We start from the raw sequence: 18226 nt of genomic DNA, 5'->3' as shown, positions 1-18226 counted from the left end.
GCTGAGCCAAATAATCCGGATCCCTCAAAAGAGCCGATTCATTCCGGTTCATTTGAAGAAAGTTTGGAACGACGAGAATGCGGACTGCGGAAATGATGACAGAATTGAATAGCAGTAACTTTTCGTCATATATATATCCTAATGCTTCCGTGTTGTTTTACGCTGCTGTGTGATGTGACTGTGAGAGATATGCTGAGTATGATCTGAGAATCAGTGTGTGGTCGTGATTGTGACGTGAGCAGCGCACGCTGATCTGATGGTGGGAGGATTTCAGGAAGAGCGCTGAGTGCTACGTGTCCAATCCTGACTTCCACTAACTTCACTTTACTTTTACTCAGTGTTAGTCTCGGAACGGGTCACGTCGTTAGAAAGCCTCGGCCAGCGTGTTCTGTGACATCATGTCTGGAATTAAAAAGCAAAGAACGGTAGGTTTTTTCCTTTGCTTTTGTTTCTTTCTCGCTGAACTTTTAAAAGTGGAATCGATAGGAACCACGAAATGTACCGACTATAAAACATGGCAGAGATCTTTTGTATTAGTACTAATGCCTTTAATTGTTTTTAGATAATGCAGTAGTATTATTATTAATAATAATAATAATAATAATAATAAACGTTTATTTTAAAAGGCGCTACATTCACACAAAGTAGGAGTTGCTCGAGTTATATAGGCTAACTCACAGAACTACTGGATACATATAGAGTAGCAGCCCCTTAAAACAACACAAGTGTTTGTTTTTGGCAGAACGCCTGATGACAATGTAAATCTGTGATGATGTGGCAGAATGTTATGATTCGTTTATCCTTTTCATCACCTTGTCTACATGACTTAAGTTGAAATTTTTGGCCACAATTTTTCTTTTTTCTACATGTCAAAATCATAACATACATGTCACCATGATTCATAAAGAGTGTTCTTGTGATTCACAATACAATCATATAAAACTACTCAAATCAGTTCCTTATGAAGCCAGATTTTGCATATCCCCAGTCAAAGAGACACTGTGCACCAGTGTGAATTAACAAACTCCAGGGTTGCTTGCACCAAACTGGGATTTCTTGTTTATCCAAAGAGCCTTGGTGCAGAGAGAGAGAGAGAGAGAGAGAGAGAGAGAGAGAGAGAGAGAGAGAGAGAGAGAGAGAGATGGCTCTACTCCAGTTGGCCAACTCTCCATGAGCTTGCATGAATGGCCTTGTTTCTTTCTTTCAGGAGCTGCTCCCTACTCAGTCCTGAAGACCAAGTCAGGTCCTCTAGAATATAATCCACAACAACTGTGTGAATTAAACTGTTCAGAAGGGGAAAAAAAGTGTATTTGTGCTCTTTCGAAAGATGTCTTTCTTACTTTTCAGTCAAATGTTGTTCTGGTATGCTAATATTACTTTTTCATGAAGTTGCAATCAAAGGGACAGTTCACCTAATATTAACATTCTGTCATTTACTTACCCTCATGTTGTTTCAAACCTGTATGACTTTCTTACTTCTGTGGAACATAAAAAAATATTTTCAAACCAAACAAGTTTTGGTGTTTGTTGACTTTCACTGTATGGTAAAAAATGATATCCTTTTAGATTTGTATTGACATGGGGTGAGTAAATGATGACAGAATTAGCATATTTGGAAGAAGTACCCATTCAAACACTTTTGTGATGGTCTTTTTGTTTTGTACGTAGGATCTGCAGAGAGCAACCAATGTTGTGTACCAGGCTCACCATGTGAGTAGAAGCAAGCGTGGCCAGGTGGTTGGGACCAGAGGTGGATTTCGTGGATGTACTGTCTGGCTGACAGGTGGGAATTTCTCCTGTAAAAGTTTCAGAAGAAATTTAGATCGAACAAACTATTAAAGAAAGTTCTCTCTTAGATGAAAATTTGGTCATCAGTTATTCCCCCTCATGTTCAGACCTGAATGACTTCCTTTCTTCTGTGAAATGTTCAGATGAGATGTTAGGCAGAATGACAGTCTCCATACAGAGTCACCATTCACATAAACCATCACTCCTTTTTTCCATACAATAAAAGTGAATCTAGAGTAGATTAGTGCAGTGTTTATTTTCTTCTACAGGGCTGTCTGGTGCTGGAAAGACTACAATTGGATTTGCTTTAGAAGAATATCTAGTTTCTCATGCCATTCCTTGCTACTCACTTGATGGTGACAATATTCGACATGGCCTAAATAAGAACTTGGGCTTCACGGCCACAGACAGAGAAGAGAACATTAGACGTATTGCTGAGGTGGCCAAACTGTTCGCCGATGCCGGACTGGTTTGCATCACTAGCTTCATTTCTCCGTTTACAAAGGTGGCGTGATATTTAATGACATCAGAGGTTCCTATATAACATGATTTTTTCCAACAATTTCTAAATCAGGATGGATCAAGACGATGATTTTACATGTATTCACAACAGGATCGAAATGATGCCAGGAAGATCCATGAGACTGCGGGTCTGCCATTCTTCGAGGTGTTTGTAAATGCCCCACTGGAGGTGTGTGAGAGCAGAGATGTCAAAGGACTTTATAAAAAGGCCCGTGCTGGAGAGATTAAAGGTATGTTTTATGGAAAATAAATCTATAAATGCATTGCTTACAGATGTCCCATCATGTTTATCACGGATAGAAGATAATAGATAACATTAAAAGCATTTAACATATGACTTATTTTGGACACAAGAATGCAGAGAATAATGTCATTTGCCAATCATGTCTTTACATGAATGATTTTTTTTTCACCTTGTAGCTTTTACGGGAATAGACTCAGACTATGAGAAACCTGAAGCCCCTGAGCTTGTGTTGAAGACGGGAGAGCTCACTGTCAATGACTGCATTCAGCAGCTGGTGGATCTCTTGAAGGAACAGGTGGGTCATTCTTTCATTTCTGGTCATCAAATGGATCCTTGCGTTTGGCCAGTTGTCCCTTTCTTTGTGCCAGCAGCACACAGACTGTCAATTTTCAGTTGTAAAATCACTGACCAGATGATTCGTTATTACAGGATATTGTGCCCACTGGTGTGACAGAAGAAGTGAATGAGCTCTTTGTTCCTGAAAACATGCTGGACCTGGTGCTGAGTGACGCCAATATACTCCCCACTGTAACCATCACAGAGGTAGTGCAACCCTTCACAAACTCACACATACCCTGTGCGTGAATGTTGAACCACAGGCTTTTCATCACAGTTCAGTTAACTGAAAGATTTTGACTGTAACCTAGTGTTTGGAAATGGAAATATATCACAGAATTTAACTAAATATCTACTTTTTAAAAATGCTGTTATTTTATGGCAAACGTATTATGATGGAACATGCTATAATGATGCTGTAGCAAATTTAACACAACCCCTAAAAAGTTCATTCCCATAAGTCCCTGCTAGTGTGAGAAAACTCGTCTCACTGCAGATGCAATTTTTGCATTCCAGTTGTGTTATCCTGTGCACAATGACAATGCGCTCCTGTTGTTATTGTGTGGCAAACTATCGCTCCTGTCATGAAATAAAACTAAAGTTCTGTTTGTGTGTTTCTCTCTGGTCCTGTAGCTGGATTTGCAGTGGGTACAGGTTCTAGCGGAGGGCTGGGTGACTCCACTGAGGGGATTCATGAGGGAGAGGGAATTCCTGCAAGTCTTGCACTTTGGAACTTTGCTTGATGGTAAAAACATTTCTAAACTGCTAGGCCCACTGACAGAGACATCACCCTCAAAAATGTGTTTTTCACAGGACATTTTTTAAAATATAGTTTCTCCATGTAATTTAACAAAGTTAAGAAAAATAATAAGGGTTATTACTATCAAATATTAAATTTGTTAACATGTTCTGTTTTGTGTAAATAATGTATACTCTGAGCTTTAGAAATAACAGATTACGTTATTATCTGTCTAAATTATTTATCCAATTTATTCTATGAGGATTCATCAAAGTGATCAAAATATTATTATTCCAAATAAACTCTGTTCCATTCATCAAAGAATCCTGATCGTAAAAATATTAAGCAGCGCAACTGTTTTCAATGTTGATAATAATAAGGAATGTTTAGTGAACATCAAATCAGCATTTAAGAATGATTTCTGAAGACAATTCAGATTTACCATCCAGATTTATCAGCATTACCAACATTAATCATTTATGTATAACTATATTATAAATATTTTATAATATATCTAAATAGTTATTTTGAATTGTTCTAATATTTCACAATATTACTGTTTTTTATTGTATTTTTGATCAAATAAATGCAGGCTTGGTAAGCATAAGAAACAGCTTTCAAAAACATAAAAAAATCATACCAATTCTAAACTTTTGAACGGTAGTGTATATATTATTAAATATTAATTTAATAATAACACTGTAATAAGTAGTTATATTATAATCAGTAACTTTCATGTATATGTTTCCAGTTAGCAGGTTGAGTTAATGTAATAATATCAAGCATAACATGCAATAATATTAGTAATAAAAACCCTAATAATTCATCATATTTTATGTTTAGGGGGAGTCATCAACATGTCTGTTCCCATTGTGCTGCCCGTATCCAAGGATGACAAAAAGAGGCTGGACGGTTGCGCTGCTTTTGCCCTGGAGTTCAAAGGTCAAAAGGTGGCAATCATGCGCAACCCCGAGTTTTATGAACATCGTAAAGAAGAGAGATGTGCCAGGCAGTGGGGGACAACATGCCCCCAACATCCATACATCAAGGTGAGAAGACTGTCACTGCTTTTATAATAGCTGTATGTAATACTTGCTAATACAGTCAGCCATGAAATGCCACCTTTTATTCTTCATACAGATGGTAATGGAGAGTGGAGATTGGCTGGCTGGTGGAGATCTGGAGGTGTTTGAGAGAATTAGGTGGAATGATGGTCTTGACCAATACCGTCTCACGCCACGGGAGCTAAGACAGAAATTTAAAGAAATGAGAGCAGGTAAAAGTGAAATGCATAGTAATTTAATATGAAAAAATTACAAAGAATATTCTTATTATGATGGAACATGATGCTGTAGCAAATTTAACACCACCCCTAAACGTACACATTTTTGTTTACCAGTTCATTCCCGTAAGTACTTGCTGCTAGTGTGACAAAAACCTCGGCAATTGTGTCTTTTCCTTGCAGATGCCATTTTTGCATTCCAGTTGCGTAATCCTGTGCACAACGGCCATGCGCTCCTGATGCAGGACACTAAGCGGCGTCTGCTGGAGCGAGGCTACAAAAAGCCTGTGCTGCTGCTGCACCCTCTGGGTGGCTGGACCAAAGAGGATGATGTACCGCTGAACTGGCGCATGAAACAGCATTCTGCTGTCCTGGACGAAGGAGTGCTGGATCCAGAGAACACCATTGTGGCCATTTTCCCCTCACCCATGATGTATGCTGGGCCTACAGAGGTCAGACTTTTGTTGAACATGTTACTCTGAGAAAGAAAGAAAAAAAGAGGCAGTTTAATAAACAGAAAACCGAAAGAAATTAGTTTCTGCAGCCATTTTAGACTTTTTTTTTTTTTTTTAGTACAAATAATGAAGTCAAAACAATTCTTAATTGGACAAAATATTATTTCCTTATAGGTACAGTGGCATTGTCGGGCCAGGATGATTGCTGGGGCCAACTTTTACATTGTAGGACGAGATCCAGCAGGTATGCCTCATCCGGAAACAAAGAGGGACCTGTATGAGCCCACACACGGTGGAAAAGTGCTGACCATGGCGCCAGGCCTCACCTCTCTAGAGATTATTCCCTTCAGAGTTGCTGCATACAACAAAGTTAAGAAGGCCATGGATTTCTATGACACGGAAAGGTGCGTAAATATTTAATATCAGCTTTGAAGTCTGCACTGAAATATTTATATTATACCCGTTTAACCCCTAACATGAAAATATATTCATGTAGAATCAAGATAGCTTAAGCATGGCATCTTTTAACTCTAAATTTAATGATAATGAAAGCCATCGTTTTCAATAATTTTTAACATTTAATTAAATTATGAGCACTGAATAATATCTAATATTGTTTCTCTCTGTCTGTTGTTTTATTTTGAAGCTCATTTATGCATTATGTTTCATGTAGATCACAACACTATTGATATTTGTATATACAGTATTTAGCTCATCTTAACAAGAATTGATCACAGCTTACAGCTGCTTGACCAGGAACTGTTACTGAAACTGAAGTCAGCTGCATTTCTGTTTTTCAGACATGGTGAATTCGAGTTCATCTCGGGAACCAGAATGCGGAGCCTTGCCCGCAGCGGGGAGAACCCCCCCGATGGTTTCATGGCCCCCAAAGCTTGGAAAGTCCTAGCTGAGTATTACAGTTCTCTGCAGAAGGACCAGTGAACACAAGTCACTGGACTATATGCAGACGTACAGTTAAGCTCTATTTAATCTATTTCATTCGATAGAACTGATAGAAATAGATTTATAGAAAGATGCATTACGTATTCTAGTCCTACATTATAGTTACATTTTTGGAAAACAATTCTAAATCTTTGTTAGACTCATTTCTATAACACATTCTTAGATATATGCTATCTATATTTATGCCCTGCAAATTACTTTAAAATACATTATATTTTGTTCCCTGAAATCACCCTGTACATGGATCAAACTACACAGCTACTGCTGTATCAGGTGTTTTATAGACTTATATTCTGATCAAGAAGTTCGAAGTATGCCTGACCGTAATAGGACCAATATTTCACCTACCTCAGCTGGAGCTTTATTTGGATAAATGTTTGTCTTGGCAGTATTTCCACCAGTGGAAACCATCATTGAAGTGTACTCATTGAAGAGACCGATTAATTCTATAACATTCCTTATAAGAATTATAAAATGTTCAGTTCTGGCAGCAGAGTATAACCACACTCGGATGTATTTGACTTTTAACACAATTTTGTCTTGCAGTGTACTTCCATGTGCCTTAATGTAAATGTGGATTATTTTTACATTCCCAAATGAACAAGTTACTGTAAAGAGCGATGTATGAATGTGAAAGATTTGCGCTAAATGCATAAACATGAAACTCTTGAGCAATCCAATGTGAAGGAACAAGAGCATATTTATTGTCTTTCCATTTTCTTAATGGACCAACCTAAACATATTTATTATCTTACAGGAAATGTATTTACTTCTTTAATACTTTTTGTACAAACTTGTGAGAATTACACTTTGCAATTTCTTACAATATTTGATGTAATGTGCATTGGGCAGTCATTCCAATAAACTTCATTAAGACAAACCATTGCAGTCCAGTTTTTCAACAGTGTAAACTGTATATTCTGACTTATTAAACGGATAGTTCCGGTCCTTGATTCGGACTGGTTGAGCCACATTCGAAGTTGTTGTAAATTACACTATAAACCTACACCTTTGTTTACTTCTGTGTGTTGCTCAGCAATCACTTTCTTGGAACCACAACTGATTCTGAGGAACTACATTGTTTGGTGGAAGAATACTATTTTTATTTATATCATTTCTTTATTTGCTCTGTTTTATTCTGTGAAATCTTACTACGTATATGGAATAACCATTTTATAAAAACAGTAAGCCCCAAGAAGCCATGGTTTACAATGAATTTAATAACGCTTAGTGTTGTGCCAAACCACGCCCCTTAGCTGTTCTAAATTCAATGTACCACGGCTTCATGGGGCTTATTGCTTTAATCTAAGCACATTTAGACAGGTTTCTCCAAAATAATACTTTTTCTCTCCATTTTGATGTCTCCTTCACCCACTCAAATCCCAAAATATCACCTGACAGATGAGTGCATGCAGAAAAGCAGCGGCTTGGCACTGGCTCCAAATATCCTGTGTGAGCATATTTAATGTTTTACAAATAAATATCTATACAACAGGTCATCACATAACCTCTACTCTGGGCTAAATTAAACGCTTAAACATTTTATTAAATATAAATGGCTTACAAATCCATAAATGCACCTCAATCAAATAATTCACTCGCTGGGGAAACAAGATGTTCTGAGTTAAAATTGTGTTGATGTTTTTGTGCTTACAAATCAGCTGAATTTTTACATATTGTAAAAAAGTATTATTGCAGGGGAATGTACGTACCTTATACATAACTGGAAATATTAACTACACTGTTTCCCCATCTTCACAAACCTCTCACAGGGTTTTACAGAACAAGCAAATCCACACAAACCAAAGCTATGAAGACAAACACATTAGGCCTTATTCTTGAAACACAAGCAAAATGAATTTTATGTAAACTGTTCCATTCTTTCATAAACTGTCCCACTGAAGTGACAATTTACTTAAGAATGGTTGTACACATTTAATTAGAATGATTATTTTTTTAATAAGGCTCATCGATTGAGTTGCAAATACAGTATTGGAATTACAGTGCAAAACATAAATAAAATAAAAACTCATTCCACCATTTATAAATCCTGAGTTTTCCCCTCTTGCAAAACATGACGATATGCCACAAATAAGAAAAAATAGACCAAATCTAGTTTCTTGTTCTTTTAAAACAGCAGCATCACATTTCAGTCCAGTGGTACATGCATAAACGCCTCTTGCAGTCCTGCAGATTTGGACTTCCTCATCTTCCCAATTGCCCTCTGCAAGTCTTCCTGCCTGATGGGACGGATGAAGTCTTCATCTGGACTGTAATGGGATGGAGGAGAATTAGCAAGAAAGCGCCTCAGATCAGCTACAAAATGATTCAAATTTAAACTGTTTATGCTAGATGTTATGTGAATTGGACAACAGAGGTGTAAACTTAAGATTTAAAAAGAGCTTGATACGTTCTGTGCTGACTCTGAAGCCCTTTGTTAAGTTTACCTTTCTTGGTGCACAAAGTCACGCACACAAAGCAGAGCAGCATCTCGGCACACCTCTCTGAGGTCACTTCCTGAGAACCCATCGGTCTGTTTTGCAATTTCACCAAAGTCCACAGCAGACTCAACCTTCAGAAAAGACAAACCGATCCTTTCAGCACTCGCAACTTTCCAAAACCATACAGTTCAATTAATAAAATACTTACATTCTCATTCTTGAGGATCAGTTTCAATATGTCTTTCCTTTGCTTGACATTCTAAATACACGACAAATTAATCAGTTATCAAAAGCACTACAGAGTTTAATGATTCAATAGTAAACTGTAAAAAATTCATTTAAACCATATAAACATATTTTGAACTGACTTTAAGGGACTTACAGGCTGACTGATGTGGAATCTTGTGGGCATCCTTCGGAGTATTGCAGAATCAAGATCTTGTGGCCGATTGGTGGCTCCCATTATTATGACCTTTGTGCAGAAATCAAATCACAAAAATCAGAAAAGGAGACTAATTTGCATATTAAATCACTGCTCAAACCTGTAATCACTAAAAAAAGTAAAAAGATGCTGAAATGCACCTGGCAGTTGTAGTCAGTATCCAGTCCGTCCCATAAGCTCATGAACTGAGCCTTCATCATAGCGGTGGCCTCATGATCTGAACTTGAGCGACTCCTCAAAAAGGAATCTTAAGACATGAAGTTGATTAGAAATTACTTTGAAAGAAAGCTTTTCACACTGCACTTAACCCTGGAGTATCACTGTTCTAAACCCTGCTTTTAACCCCATGTAATGGTACGTGTCACACTAGTAATTTATGAGCGGGATAAGCACTGCTTTTTACTTGAGGTAATGAAACCCTGCTCCTGCATGACAGTGCCAAATTTGTACAGTAAGAATTCAAATGTGGTGTTAGAATGCCACAGCTAGACCCTTAGCAACTGAAAGCCAATCGCATACTTCATTTCCACATGCTTTGGACAGTCTCAGAAACACAAACACATAAACACAGAAACACATTAGATTAATGTGTGATAGACCTTTCTTTCATTCTCTTATAGTCTGAAAAGCTATTCTGGAAAACTTGACAGTACTATCGGCAATATATAATACAAGGATGCACAAAGCTAGAGCCATTATGTAAAAACCTAGTGTGCTGTATTCATCTAATCAATAACACTGACACCAAAATATGCAAATAAGCACGTTAACCCAGGGTTTAGGAATGTACAGTTTGAAATGTCATCTTTTGACTGCCCAAGGTTAATCATTAACGCCGGGGTAAATTATGAGTTGTGTGAAACTAGAATGACCCAGGGTTAACCATTTGAGGTGTGAAAAGCCCTAATGACAAATATCCAGCATTTTATTGCCATATTATGTGACTGTAACGGAGCAAAATGAACCGATTTAGATTCAAAATTTAGATTTCAAGTGATCCATAACTTGCAATGAACCTGAACTGATCTACCTTTGAAAATAAAGGGTGAAATGAATAACTACTAGACTTGTGCCGGTATTCAGTAATGCTATATATCACGGTAATGAATATGCACAATATTGTTATCCTGGGCACTTCTAAATACCGTGAATAATTATATATTACAAATTATTCAGAATTTGTAATGCATTTTAAGAATACTATTCCCATCAACTGGTCAAAATGCACAACACCAGCTGTATGCTGCTTGAAAGACTCTACACTCTGATGTAAACAAGCACGCATGAGAAGCACATGGGGGAACACGTGAGAGACGCGCTGAAATGAAAGCACGTTCACTCTCTGACAGCAGATGGCGCTAAACTGCAGAAAATGCAGTCCTTACCCTTGAAACACCACAAATAAACCAGCTGGACTACTTTCTGAAACATATTTAATAATTTTAAATAGGCAATCAGATTTGTGTTTTTGCTATGATGTTCATCACAGTGCCAAATAAGTATTAAGTCTTAATAGGCTATTTTAATCTGGACTACAACATGACATAGAAATTGTTTGAAAGAGTTTTGAGTTTTTTATTCTTAATTTACATTTTACATTAGGGCTTCATTTTTAACATTAGTTAATTCATTAGTTAACATAAACTGCCAATGAAAAATTATTCTGAACATTCATTAATCTTAGGTATTCCAATATTTAATAACATGTTGATAAAATCTAAAGTTGCAACTGTATTATTTAATGAGCTAACATGAACTAAAACTTTTATTTTTTAACAAAGATTAATAACTTCTGTAGCAAATGTAGCTATTGCTCATTGTGAATGTTAATGGTGAACTAAAGAGATCTTATTGTAAAATGATACCTATGGGTCTTTATAGTTCTTTTGCACTTTAATCGGTGCAAAACTTTTAACTTTATATATTTTTCTTTATTGCTTTATTGTATTTAAATGTTCAGTTATTTTTGTTACAAGAAAAACCGTTTTTTAACCTGTTATACTTTATTATGAGCACTTTTTTAAACTAAATTGCAATACCGTGATAATACTGTTTACCGTGATAAAAGCCTGAGCAATTAATCGCGACAGGAAAATTTGATACCGCCATATCCCTAATAACTACTGGTATGTAAATATTAAGAGGTGTATGAGGGACACATAAAAATGTAAATATGCATTTACCGATCTCATCGATGAAGATAATAGAGGGCTGTAGCTTGATGGCCAGGGAAAAGACAGAAGCAGCTAGTTTCTGGGATTCCCCGTACCATTTGTCAGTGAGAGTGGAAGGCTGCAGGTTAATGAACCGGAATCCAGCCTCTTTGGCCGTAGCTTTGGCTATAAGTGTTTTCCCACAGCCTGGAGGCCCATACAGCAACACACCTGAGAAGATGACACGCAGACCACCTCAGAATAATGTGCGGAGTTCAATTTAAAAGCACTTCATGGAAATATCTCCCTCCTAGTGCCTACCTTTGGGTGGCTGAAGAAGCCTGGATCCTACAAACAGATGTCTCTTCTGGATCGGAAGTATAACGGTGTCTTTCAGTTCAGTTATGACTTCATCCAGGCCTGCAATGTCATACCATGTAATCTGTGGACACACATAAATGATTGGTGTAACCTGCATAATCAATTAAAATATACAAGTAGACTAGAACAATTAAAGACTGGTAAATAAAGTCAGATGGTGCTATAATTCCTCGCCTGCATAGTTAGAGGATCCACAAGATGAGCTGCGATGCTCATCTCATATTCAGAAAGCTTCACATTCTGTACTCCAATCTGCCGCATGAGTTTCTCGGCCTGTGAGGCGGCAACAAAACTTCACATTAAGTTTAATGTGAGCCTTTGATGAAGCTATACTTTTTCAAAAGTTCAACTTGGTTAGGCTTCCTATTTGTGGCAAATAATGAAAAAAATAAATAAATATATACATATATATATAATGACCTTAGAATGTTTAGTCTACATGAAAAGAGGATAAGACTATATAGGATAAAGAAGTAAACAAATACAATTTTACAGAATGGAATATTTTAGAGCTGAGGAGGACAAGAAATATCTGTATATTACACTTAGAAGAAATTGTGTACTGATAACTAACAGAACTCGCCCAACACATCCTGTAAACTGCATACCTGTTTTTGTGCCTCAAGTTTCTGTTTTCTTGTTGGATCAATGGCATCCACCATCCACTTTATTGTAAAATATGTGACGGCACCAAATATTGTGAGGCGAAAGAGTAGACCTATGACCTCGTTCCGGCCCAAAGGGCGAGTGATGTTGTCTGTTGGAATCTCTTTCAGTACCATCTTCTTACATTCACCTGCAAAATAAAAACAATAAAATCGGTATTATTACAAATCTAGGGCGTTCTAATGAGCCATTAACTTGACTTTTAACTTGAGTATTGAATATGGGTTTGAATGTGTAAATAAAGCTCTGTATAAACATTGCATATATACAATTCTGATACAGTGTGTCCAAGTTCTACATGCCCTTCATGCCAACTAGAACATTTGGTCCAAATACAGGAAATACGTCATGTAATTAGACAAGTGGTCAAGTGCAAAGTATGGCATTGAAACATGCCCTATGTTTGTGCCTCCGTTCTTGAAATCATGCAATAATCACTGCGCGTTAGCTCCATAGTAAAATTTGCGCCTAATTATTTCTCCACAGTATAAACATGAGTGTGCATTGAAATACTAACGTTACGAACTTCTGTACAGAATATTCGATTAAGTAATAATGATTACACAGTACAGCCGATTCCGACACGCGGAATCCGCAAATATTTCAACTGGCTCTTATCATGGTGATGAGTTAACGCAATTTCCTTTCATTTTCATTGTTTTATCTCTAAAGATTTAATGGAGATTTCCTGTGACCTTCCTGTGGGAAAAACAGATTACATACCTGCACCGTCTTTATTACTGGGGTCTTGCAAATATTGTAAAAAAAAAAAAAATTCCCTTTTAATCCAACGTTTAATTTACTTCCAGCGAGCAGATTTTTAAAAACATTTTATTCCTCCACAGTCCTCTACTTCTTCTATGGTTTATTAGCGGTTGTCAAAAGAGTTTAGGTGCATTACCGCCACCACCTGGATAGGAGCTCGTTTCAGAAGGCCACAAGCCTGTATAGATAATCTACTCTGCTAGCACAGACAGTCCATATTTTACTACAAATAAAATCTGAAAACCATGGCTACTATAGTTAAACTATGATAACCATAAATGAACCATGGATTTGCTATACTAACCATAGTTCACTTTTTTTGTAGTAAAACTGTGATTATACAAATGGTTATCAATACACTTTAAAACCATGGTTGCTTTTACTATAGTAAAACATGGATAATTTTCATAAGGGTACTTCAATTTGGAAGTTTTTTGCATTCTGTTGGAGAATGTTCTCTTTATGGTATAGGGACCAAGGATACTAAAAAGTTTTGAGTTACTTATTTATTCGGCGACAACAAGCTCTGCATAAAAAGAGTTGTAATCGGATCAATAGACTTTGATCCGATCAATAGACTTAGAATTTGGGGTGTCTTCATAAATTACTGTCATATTGTACATGTCTGTAATCAGTTTATTTATGTACTTAATGTAGGGTGGGTGGATTCAGATCCCTGCCAGGTTCAATCATGCCAGATTGGTCTCCGGCATTGCAAAGCACTGCAGTTTACCAATATGCAGTGCTATGCACCAGCAAATTAAGTTAAGGAAGAGGACTAAATTAACTGGTATGAAGTACAACACACAGTCTCAAAAAAATCCTTATCATGTTTATGGGAAATGGGAATACTAAGGCTGGAGCTGACAAAACTTACTGTGATAGAGCTATGGGAAGCCAAGACTGTGGGAGATAAATGACAATGGCAGCAGACTTGTTGACTTCAGCTTGGACAACAACCTAGTGATCAGATGCACCATCAACAAAAGGATATCCCCACACTGACATGGAAATTAGCTGATTGACCACATCCTGATCAATGGAAAGTGCCTTCCAAAATGAAAGAGAGTGTTGAGATGCAAATGCCAGCAGTGACCAATACCCTGTGAAAAGTAGGCTACTATCAAACTCAAACTTCACAAGGTGAAAGAAGAAATTAAGTGACATAAACCTTAATGTTGCCAAGATCAAATGTCCTTAAACCAACAGGGAACTTTGTACCGGAATTGAGGAAACATATTATTGTCTGAAGGCCCTTTCACACTGAGCGTGATTAATTGACACAAATGTACAAGATGTTCTTGAATAAAAATGTTTCAGTTAAAATGTTAACCAGTCATTACTGATGGTCTCCTGAAGCTATTACTGGTTGCCACTGATGTAACTGGACAAGGGTGCCAAATCCTGCCCTGGAGTTGAGACAGTAGGTCCCTCCTGATGGGAAACTACCACGGGGTTTGCTCCACCATGGAAGTTAACTCTGTGAACCATGTCTGGGATGGCCAGAAAGGGGCCACCAATAGGAGTCTGAGTGAGCATGGGATCCCCAAACTGTGCAAGGTGGGGGATGCTTGTCACTCCTCCCAGAGGGCTTCTTTCTGAGTGTAGAGCTGTCTCTGTGCTTAGTGGCAGGAGTGGATGGTTTAAGAGCCCTCCTAGGTATGAAAATCTTAAGGGCAGTTGATAGAGTCTTAGCTGTGCGGAACTGTCAACCACTGAACTGACTGCTACTCTAAAAAAAGCCTGATTGTGAGATAGGGGCAGCCATTGGGAAAAACTTCTCCTTCTCACAAGTCTCAGTGAGATCTAGCCAAAGGAGGCATTTGGTAGCCACCAAGCCCGCCATTGTGTGTTCAATTACACATGCAGTATGCTTAGTCGCACACAATACCAAGTCAGTAGCTGAATTCTTTTCAAAGAAAGCAAGTCTTGCATTAAGAGTTTTAAGCACAAAAACAGGTAGCGGTCTATTCAAAGGTATAACTCGGAGAGGCCTAACTAGAATGGGCCAGACAAAACTCTTCTGAAGTAAAAGAATCTGAGGGGTTGATGGCATGCACACTTTTACTCAGAAGATGCCCCAAAAAATTCCATGATTTATGAGTTTCAGACAATTGGGCACCACCTGAAGGGCATTCCCATTGTGTCATGGCTATGAAGCATTGAGTGAACATATGAAAGTGAACTTGCCCCACTGAAGAAGAACACAAAAAACCCTTTCCCTAAAAATACTGTTTTAGTCTGGCGAGCTACACATAAGCATATAGGTGATATGCAGAGATTATCCCAATTTATTCATATTTGGGTTAAGGCACAATTTACACCTGGTTATAAAGATGGAGGATTTAACTTATGGAATATTAGAGTTTGACTCCTAACCCTAAGGTTGTGGGTTCAAGTCTCGGGCAGGCAATACCATGACTGAGGTGCCCTTGAGCAAGGCACCAAACGGCCAACTGCTCCCTGGGTGCCGCAGCATAAATGGCTGCCCACTGTTCCATGTGTGTGTTTGTGTTCACTGCTGTGTGTGTGCACTTTGGATGGGTTAATTGCAGAGCATGAATTCTGAGTTTGTTTGTTTTTTTAAGTATTTACAGTTAAAAAGTAACATGTCATTAAAAGAAGAATAGATAATCTGTATAGCATCAAAATTAGAGGAAATAACTCTTAGAAATTTAGAAGGTAAGGGCCACGTGTCTGTGTACTATAACTTAAAGGGTTAGTTCACCCAAATATGTGAATAAATGAATCAACCTTTTGTTCGTCACTGCACTGCAGTGAATGCGCTCACAACAGACCCAGAAGAGAAGACAATGCTGAGTAAAGTCATAGTTTTTGCTATTTTTGGACCAAAATGTATTTTCGATGCTTAAAAAAATTCTAACTGACCCTTTGATGTCACATGGACTACTTTGATGATGTTTTTATTACTTTTCGGGACATGGACAGTATACCGTGCATACACTTTCAATGGAGGGACTGAGAGCTCTCGGACTAAATCTAAAACAAACTGTGTTCCGAAGATGAACGGTCTTACGGGTTTGGAACAACATGAGGGTGAGTTATTAATGACATAATTTTAATATTTGGGTGAACTAACCCTTTAATGCGAAACAGTACTGAATCAACACTGGGTAAATGAAATGTATGGAAAATGGATATACAGGAAGATATAGATGAGGAAGACTGGAACTACTGTACGCTTGTCTTAAACGCAGACAATAAATAAAAGGTTTAAATTACTTCAATATAAATGGTTAATGAGAACCTTTAGAACACCTATCAAACTTAATCAAATGTCCGCTATTATTCCGGATGTGTGTTCTAAATGCTTGGACAATAAAGGCACACTGTATCATTGCCTTTGGGAATGTCCAAAGATGCAAAACTTTTGGAAGGAATAAAATGTTTGTCAGATATGTTTAATCTTACAATTCCTTTGAATGTAAAACGTTGTATTCTTGGAATATATCCAGTGGACATTATACAAACATCAAGACAGATTGAATTTGTAGACTGGTCTCCTCCAAGCCGGAAGAGTTATTGCATTAGGCTGGAAGAGTATGGATGCTCCATCTATGAAAATGTGGACAAAGGAGTTATCGAACTGTACCGGACTGGAAAGGCTAACTTACATTGTTAAGGGCAGACAGAAAGACTTTGATCAGCTATGGGAGCCATACATAAATATCATGTAAAATGGAAATGCAGACCTTACTGAAACTTTTGTCTCTGTAACAAATTAATTAATTTATTTACAATTATTTATTTACAAAAATTATTTAATTAATTTTATATTTTTTTACTTTTAGAAATATTTACTTATTTATTATTTTATTATTATTATTATTCTTTTTTTTATGCATTTCTTTAAAAAAAAAAGGGTTAATTGAACGTGTAAGTGAAGGGGTGTATGCTTGTGTACTTGTTCTGGTGTTCAATAGGCTATTTTGTTACTATATGCCTATAGCTGATGTGTGTTAATAAAATAAGAAAAGAACAATAAACATACTGAAAAAAGGGGAACTAGCCCTGTTCTCCACCATAACAATAGGGACTAAACAACCGATCATAGCAATTGACCAGAAAAAAATCTTTTCGCATACTGAATTCTCACAAATCCTCAAAGTTACAACATTCAGGGGGTATGCATGAAGCAGAATCCAGCCTCTTTGGCCGTAGCTTTGGCTATAAGAGTTTTCCCACAGCCTGGAGGCCCATACAGCAACACACCTGAGAAGATGACATGCAGACCACCTCAGAATAATGTGCGGAGTTCAGTTTAAAAGCACTTTATGGAAATATTTCCCTCCTAGTGCCTACCTTTCGGTGGCTGAAGAAGCCTGGATCCTACAAACAGATGTCTCTTCTGGATCGGAAGTATAACGGTGTCTTTCAGTTCAGTTATGACTTCATCCAGGGTTGCAATGGTGACTTTATTCCCTACCTGCATAGATTCACAAGATGAGCTGCGATGCTCATTTCATATTCAGAAAGCTTCATTTTCTGCACTCCAATCTGCGGCATAATAACATGCTGCTGATTCTTATATAATATAATCCATAAATATGACATTAAAACATTTCATGGCTTATTCTAAACTTTTCTTTAAGATATAATGATCTGTCGACTATAATCACGAAGAACAATTTCCAGCTTTTAGAATTTTAGATTTTAGAATTTCAAAGCTAAGCATAATAAGAAATATTGTAGGCTATTAATCTATACAAATTTATGGAACTCTCACCAAACCCACCAACACTGTTACAAATATGGGTATCATATTTGACCCATCTCTCAATTCAGAATTATTATGACTGTATTCTTCCATCTTTATCTCATTCTTAAATAAAAATTGAAGACTCCAAACCTAGGCATGGCCCAATCTGTGAGCACAAGGTACGGTCTAATGCTAGGTTTAAATATGCTGTGCGTTTTATAAAAAGAAATGAGCAGACTATGAGGGCGAACTCTATGGCGAGAAAGTTACAATCTAATAATGTTTATGAGTTCTGGAAGGAGGTGAAAGTGGTTAACAACAGCAAAATG

General features: G+C 37.3%; 2 protein-coding genes across 3 annotated transcripts; one reads left to right on the top strand and one right to left on the bottom strand.

Moving 5' to 3' along the window:
* The first annotated feature begins 267 nt into the window (after positions 1-267).
* LOC132121388 (bifunctional 3'-phosphoadenosine 5'-phosphosulfate synthase 2-like) lies at positions 268-7209 on the top strand. Its single transcript, XM_059530727.1, has 12 exons — positions 268-425; positions 1669-1783; positions 2058-2293; positions 2402-2540; positions 2731-2849; positions 2984-3097; positions 3524-3635; positions 4473-4678; positions 4770-4905; positions 5095-5363; positions 5541-5770; positions 6167-7209. Exons 1-12 carry the CDS (start codon positions 399-401, stop codon positions 6306-6308), a joined length of 1845 nt encoding a protein of 614 aa, XP_059386710.1. The 5' UTR covers positions 268-398; the 3' UTR covers positions 6309-7209.
* Positions 7210-7777: 568 nt separating this feature from the next.
* LOC132121387 (outer mitochondrial transmembrane helix translocase-like) lies at positions 7778-13291 on the bottom strand. 2 transcript variants are annotated; one of them, XM_059530724.1, is made up of 10 exons: positions 13136-13291; positions 12355-12542; positions 11921-12019; positions 11687-11807; positions 11396-11596; positions 9353-9459; positions 9153-9242; positions 8979-9029; positions 8777-8901; positions 7778-8599 (listed from the first exon to the last, which is right to left on the bottom strand). In XM_059530724.1, the coding sequence occupies exons 2-10, from the start codon at positions 12526-12528 to the stop codon at positions 8479-8481; spliced, it is 1089 nt and encodes a 362-aa protein (XP_059386707.1). In that variant the 5' UTR covers positions 12529-12542; positions 13136-13291; the 3' UTR covers positions 7778-8478. The 2 variants fall into 2 exon arrangements, with proteins under 2 accessions (XP_059386707.1, XP_059386709.1); XM_059530726.1 differs by lacking the exon at positions 13136-13291 and adding an exon at positions 12682-12704.
* Positions 13292-18226: the final 4935 nt, after the last annotated feature.

Source organism: Carassius carassius, chromosome 39 (assembly GCF_963082965.1).
Source record: "Carassius carassius chromosome 39, fCarCar2.1, whole genome shotgun sequence".
Taxonomy (NCBI): Eukaryota; Metazoa; Chordata; class Actinopteri; order Cypriniformes; family Cyprinidae; genus Carassius; species Carassius carassius.
Note: the sequence above shows the minus strand (reverse complement) of the source record. Positions and strands in the feature narration are given on the sequence as shown.